This window comes from Otolemur garnettii, unplaced genomic scaffold (assembly GCF_000181295.1).
Source record: "Otolemur garnettii isolate 467f Iridium unplaced genomic scaffold, OtoGar3 scaffold00228, whole genome shotgun sequence".
Taxonomy (NCBI): Eukaryota; Metazoa; Chordata; class Mammalia; order Primates; family Galagidae; genus Otolemur; species Otolemur garnettii.
The window spans coordinates 1,859,944-1,866,904 of NW_003852623.1; the positions used below are offsets into that span (position 1 = coordinate 1,859,944).

Genomic DNA, 6,961 nt, shown 5'->3' on the forward strand with positions numbered 1-6,961 from the left:
TCCCCTCCAACCATCAGGTTCTCCCCTCCACTCCACCATCAGGTTCTCCCCTCCAACCATCAGGTTCTCCCCTCCACTCCACCATCAGGGTCTCCACTCCACCCTCAGGTTCTCCCTTCTAACCATCAGGTTCTCCCCTCCACTCCACCATCAGGGTCTCCCCTCCACCCCACCATCAGGGTCTCCACTCCACCCTCAGGTTCTCCCTTCCACTCCACCATCAGGTTCTCCCTTCTAACCATCAGGTTCTCCACTCCACCATCAGGTTCTCCCCTCCACTCCACCCTCAGGTTCTCCCCTCCACTACCATCACATATGTGACCGTGCTATGGCATGTTTTAAAGGTATTTACTAAGGGAAAATTTTTAAACATCAATAGCAACATCTGAAAGTCGTGTTTTAATATCATCCACTTTATATTATCTTTGTTAGAAACAAGGTTTTAAAACTAAGTTATTTCTGTTAATCTTTTCTTTTTTTTTTTCCTTTCTTGCCTCTGATAGATGAGTGACATGCTTAAGAAGGTACCAAGTATTTTATTTTACGATTCATCTTCCTCTAGTTATTAGACTATAATAAGCAGATTTTGTCCACTGCCATCTGGGGACAGATGCTGGATCCTAAAGTATGTGTGGTCCCCGGGCAATGAACTGTACAGTCGGCAGTTCCAGTAACAATGTCCAGCTTTGACTTGTGGCCCATGTCTTCTGTCAGGAAAATTATTAGTTACCTTTGAATGTAAAAAATCATTAGTCCAAGTGTCACCTGCACAATGGGAGCTGCCTCCACTGTTTCTAAATCCATAAAATCCAAAAGCTACTTCTTACTGAGACAGTGTGTCTCTGACGATTATTTCTGTTGAGCTGGGACTGTCACTGTACACTATTCAAGGCAGGATAAACTCACTTGATTTTCTGTAAAGGTTTGCGTTAACCTAGAGGTCAAAGAATTGAGCCCATTAAGAACTTTTTCTATTTTGTGTTGAATCAAACTGTGAATTGGACAGTTCCATCTTAATTTGTTCCGTAATAAATAACCCAAGTTGTTTTAGTACTGAGCTGTTCCTTGGCCCTTCTTTGAGGACAATATTGCATAGCGCTCCTTAAATTCCTGTTTCACTCCATGAAACGGCATCCTGGGGACCTAAACAAGTACAATAACTCCTAACCGGTGCTCATTAAATGTTCATCATATGCATGCCAGGTGCAAGAGGAAACACAACTTATTCGAACCAGGCCCTGTCCCCCAGAAGCACTGGTTAGAGTCAGGGTCAACAGAACGTTCAAGTCCAGGTGATAGAAAAATCTTTGGACACACTGTTTCCAACTTGGAAGACCAATAATCAATATTGGTTTAAGATTTGTGTTGTCTTTCTGGACAGTGCCAATAGATGCCTCCCTTAAAATGCTCCCCCAGCACCCTGGGTATGTCCCCGTGGAATCTTTGCTCAAGTGTCTGAAGTACCTGACTGCTGATTAATGTCCTGTAGACTAGAAGGTCCTGGGGAGGGTGGGGGGCGCTACTGTTTCATACCCACTTCTCCAGAATGCCTGGAACTCTTTGGTTTCTTGATAAACATTTTTCAAATACTTGGATGAATGGGTCAGTGACAGAAGTTAAAGGAATAAGGATGAATTCAACTGTGCATTTTCGTTCACATCATTCTTGTTTTATAATTCTTCATATTTCTACAATTACAATTATTTCCGGCATGACAATTCTATCCTAGGAATCCAGGGCACGCCCACAGCAAAGCCTTATGAGCTCACCTTTTCCATTTAATTACTTATTTATCTTAACCCCCACTGGGTAGGAGTAGCTACTGTGTCTTGGCACTGTGCTGAGTGGTAGGTGGTTAAAATGATTAGGGTTATGTTAAGATTCGGATGTCAGGAAGACATCCCATGAAAAAATATAAGAGGCTTCTGGAGATGTCTCCATCCTAAATAATCCCCACAACCACCCCTCCAACTTCTCAGGGAACAGCAATCCAATCAGAAATGAAAGCCACAATCCAGGCCCAGTAGAAGAAGAAGGAATCAAGAACAACTGGGATGATCTAGTTTCTATCTGAGATCATAAAAAAAGTAATAAAATGTTTCCATTCATTCACGCAAATACTTAGGATGTGCTAGGTTGAATTTCTTCTCCTGAAAATGAAGAAAAAACAGAGAGTCTGAAATAAAACCCCTGACTTGGGTAATCTTACTGGGGAGGGTGGGGGGGTGGGGACAGAGTAAACAAAGATGCCACGTGTCAGTGGCTCTAAGTGGTAAAAAGAAAAATGTCAAGTCAGGGACAAGTTGGACTCCATTACAAAAAATTAATAAATGAAGCAGAGTGCAGGAGTATAGCTGGGTTCACTTCCCTCCTCAATAAAAGAAAAATAATTCAAACACTGCCTCCAAATTCTACCTAAAATTAATTTTTAAAATATTTTTACTTGTCTTGAAATCCTTTGAAATGTAAGCAACCATGCCTATATTTTTATACTAAACAACTAAAATCTTCCAAAAACTTTTAAAAATCTGCCTTCTTCATGCTACTTTTTGTTTGTTTATTTGTTTAGAAGGCTCTGTCCAGGTTCGAACCTGCCACCCCTGGTTCACAGGGCTGGTGCTCTAACTATTGAGCTATGTACATCCAGCCTTTTCATGCTACTTTTTATAACAATAACTTCAAAGGGGGGAAGTAAAGAAAATATACGTTCCAAAGGCAATTTAAGTTTGTTCTGTTTCATCTGCTTTGAGTTACTTCTAAAATGTCTGGTCAAGCACAATAAATCACGCCTATAATCCCAACAGTTTGGGAGGCTGAGGTAGGGGGAGTGCTTGAGGCCAGGAGTTCAGGACCAGCCTGGACAACATAGTAAGATCCTGTCTCTACAAAATTTTTATCAAAAAATAAGCCAGGTGTGGTGGTGCACACCTGTAGTCCCAGCTACTCAGGAGGCTACAGCAAGAGGATCTTTTGAGCTCAGGAGTTGGAGGCTGAAGTGAACTGTGATCACGCCACTGCACTCCAGCCTGAGTTGAGAGAGTGAGATCTGGTGTCTAAAAGAACAAAAACAAAACAAAACAAATCTGGGAGCTGGCTGCTCATCTTGGGTCAGAGAACCACTTCCAATAATTATTACGTATTTGATGTTTCTAGTTCTGCTTTTTGTCCCTTGAAATCCATTACTATTATTTATGACAGTGCTATGGACTTAAAACTTGTTAACACATCCACACACCTCTAAACATGCAGTCTGCTTAACAGGAGTTGCTTAAGCTTTGCAATTGAGATGTTAGACTTTCTGAGTTGCTCCACTGAAAACAAATATCAGAATACACACAAAACTCTATTGCTTGGCTTCCTCAATCAGAATCAGTGTGTCAGTAATGTACTAATTAGTGGTTAGTTTAATCTGTATAGATTATTTTAATTAATCCAGTAGTTTCCATATGGCTGCTTTGCTGTTAACCATTTTTTTTTCAATCCTACTGAATATGTTTTAAGTATTTAATAAATCAATCTAATTTTCAAACTATAAATATAATTTAAATGAAGCTGTGGTAGATGACGGTTTTGGAAAGAGTCACTTCATCAGACCTCCCTGACCGTAGGCTTAGTTCACGCTGACTGTGGGATCTGAGCTTGTTCTATCTCCTCTCCTGTAATCGTATGTGAACTCCATGGAGTCTTTCTTTTTGAAGTTTGAATCTCAGGAAGATGAGAAATTGCTTCAAGCAACAGAGAAGTTTCAAGCTGAATGTGCCCTCAAGTTTCCCAAACGCCAGTGCCTCACAACAGTGATTGACATAAGCGGAAAGACAGTCTTTATCACACGTTATCTCAAACCCTTAAACCCTCCTCAGGAGCTCCTTGACATCCACCGCGATAATCCACAGGCAACCGCAGTAAGTATTTTGTGGCAATCAGTACTGCTAAAAATGTTTTCAAATTTCAGTATATTGCCATTTTAATTACCATATTTTATAGTATTTAAAATATTAACTATATCAAAATGATTGGAGATAATTTAGAAAAGTCTCAAGGTACTAGGGATATGTCAATTATAAAACGTTTTAAGGTAGATTCACTTCTTTAGATATTACAGAAATATGAGTTATAGCCAGAATGATGCCCAGATCTTGGTTCTGAAGTATTATACCCCTCTAAAAAAATAAATAAATAAAAACAAAAAAAATGGGCTCCTTGGAGAAATGGCTGCTTTCAGGACTAGACTAAGTGAAAGTTCAAGATGACTCTGAACATCTCATTACACTAGACAGAACAGAAAAGTGCAAAAAGAATGACAAGGACAATTTCAGAGAGACACAGGAGCCAGTTTCTTCATTTGTGAAAGACGGGTAACTATCACCTTCCAGGAAAAAAGGCTATTTGGTGAGGCTGGGGGCAGCATCAGCCCAGCGTTTACTGAGCACTACTGAGTTTAGTTTCGTTTTGTACGTGGAAATGTTTGTGATGTCTGAAAATTACTTTAAGAAATGAGGTCGGGGATGCAGCTTTCTGTTTCGTTAGAAATCATTTTTTAAAAAGCTACTTTTGACCCTGCAGGAACTGGTGGCTCGGTATGTGTCCCTGATCCCTTTCTTGCCTGACACGGTGTCGTTCGCTGGTCTCTGCGACCTGTGGAGCACGTCCGATGTGAGTCGTTCCTTGTTACACACTTACTATCTTGGGCTGACTTCAGGGAACGCCCACTAAGTGGCTTGCATAATCTTAAATGGTAATATTCATTAGTCATAATAAAAACCTTATTGCCCATCTATCTGTTTAGCAGGATGAGCTAAATTCTGAAGTAATTTTTCTTTTCATTCAATTTTTCCAAAGTCCAGAATTTTTTTAAAAAATTGATTACAGAAAGACAAAAAAAATAATACTTCAGGGTCAAGTGTGGTGGCTCACACCTGTGATCCTCCCACACGCTGGGAGGCTGAGGCAGGAGGATCTGTTAGACCCAGGTGGTTGAGGCAGCTCTGACCTAGGCTGACACCATGGCACACCAGCCTGGGCAACAGAGTTCTTTTACTCTGTTTCAAAGAAAAAAAAAAAAACACTTCATATGTCCTAAAGCTGATTTACCCTCCAGTATTTACAATATCCCAGTTTTGTTCTTTAAAAATATCAAAATTGCCTTCTATATTATAATTGGAAATGATATATTCCTTAATTTGTGGGTTTCATAAGGTGTGTCTGGTCATTATTTATTCAGTTCGTATTTCCTGGTCACCTACCACGTACCAGACACTCTACTAAGCTCTGGCTATCAGCAAAGGAAACCCAGTCTCTGTCTCATGGAGTTTATCATCTGCATATGCTACGTAACTCTCGTCCAGTTCCTGGGTAGTAGGAAACACACATATTATCACAAGCATCAATTCTGCATCTGGCTCTCATATTATGCTGTGTTAGCACAAAATTGAACTGTATTATGCAACTTCCTTTGAAGGATAGCCTGAAATCAAAGAAATTTAAGTGCACTTAAAATGTTTTGTTCCCTAGTATATTTTGGCCACATAGATGTTGACAGTTCTAGAGATAGTTTCTATAACCTTGAGACATCTATAACCAAACATACAAACAAAATGGAATACATCATGTGCTCTGGCAGACTGGCTTTTCCTTCTTCTTTATGATCTGTGCCTCTACTTCCTCATCCATAAAACAGGAAAATAAGAGCAACCCCTCCAAAGGATTAAATTAAATGAGTGAAGGAACGCAATGTGCTCTCAAGATTACTTAGCACATAGTGAACGATCACAGGTACATTCATGCTGAAAGACTCGGACATTTTTCGTCCCCACCCCAGTCATACTGCTGATTCTAGAAATTCAGACCATTGTCTACAAAACGTGTTTTCTTTAGATGGATTATCAACAGCTATCAAAATGTGGGGGACAATTTGAAAAAAATATCTTATACTTTAAGTCTGTGGTCTCCAACCCCTGGGCTTCAAATTCCTACCAGACCGTGGCCTATTAGGGACCAGGCCGCCCAGCAGGTGGGGAGCAGGGAGACAAGCCAGCAACGAAGCTTCATCTGTGTTTACAGCTGCCCCCCCACTCGCATCACCACCTGAGCTCTGCCTCCTGTCAGAGTCCCCACCACCTCCACCAGCACAGCCCCGTCCCTGGAAAAACCATCTTCTAGGAAACCAGTCTCTGGTGCCAAAAAGGCTGGGGACTGCTGTTTTAAGGGACTAATCTCAACTGTGACATATCAAAATCTTGCACAGCCAATTGACAATAAAGCAGTCAGGCAATACGATTCATCTTTTTCTTTTGGCAGCAATTTCTGGATCTCCTGGCAGGAGACGAGGAAGAGCACGCAGTGTTACTCTGTAACTATTTCCTATCCCTGGGTAAGAAGGCCTGGCTGGTGATGGGCAACGCCATTCCCGAGGTAAGCCACACAGGCTGGTTTTAACAGAAGAGGACAGTTGACAGTCGGCTCTATGAGTTCTAGATCGTTGACAGGACTTATTTTCATGATGCTTTGAGCTCTAGGAAAGTGGCCTCGAAGCTCCATAACAGGCACAGAGAACTACTAGCAGTAAGATGTAAAACGGATTTATAGTGGTACTCGGGGCCCCACCCAATGCTTCAGGTTGCTCTTTTGGCAAACCTAAATCTTTACCGTGCAAAGTTCCCACCTACCTGTGTCCTTTTACTATGAACCTCCTCCCATCCATGTTCCCAGGAATTCTGATTCTCCTAGGGAGCAAATATTCTTCATGCTTAGGAGTGAAGGAGATCCCAAGAATGTGGTAAGGTTAGGCATCTCTGCTTCCACACCTACTGCTTGTATGAGCATCTTGTGCTAACCTGGCAGGCAAAAGGAACGGGCCAGACAACCACAGGAGGAATGAAGAGAATGCTCACAGCAGCAGGTTGGAATCCAGCCCGGGCCTACCAAACAATTACAGCTGTAACCAAAAAAAAAAAAAAAAAAA

General features: G+C 41.3%; 1 protein-coding gene across 1 annotated transcript in view; it reads left to right on the top strand.

Moving 5' to 3' along the window:
• Positions 1-6,961, top strand: part of CC2D2A (coiled-coil and C2 domain containing 2A) — an 82,947-nt gene that overhangs the window by 68,097 nt on the left and 7,889 nt on the right. The window contains exons 27-29 of the mRNA XM_012812874.2: positions 3,699-3,902; positions 4,564-4,653; positions 6,298-6,411. Of these exons, the coding sequence (XP_012668328.1) occupies positions 3,699-3,902; positions 4,564-4,653; positions 6,298-6,411 (408 nt within the window). The remainder of the gene's footprint in view (positions 1-3,698; positions 3,903-4,563; positions 4,654-6,297; positions 6,412-6,961) is intronic.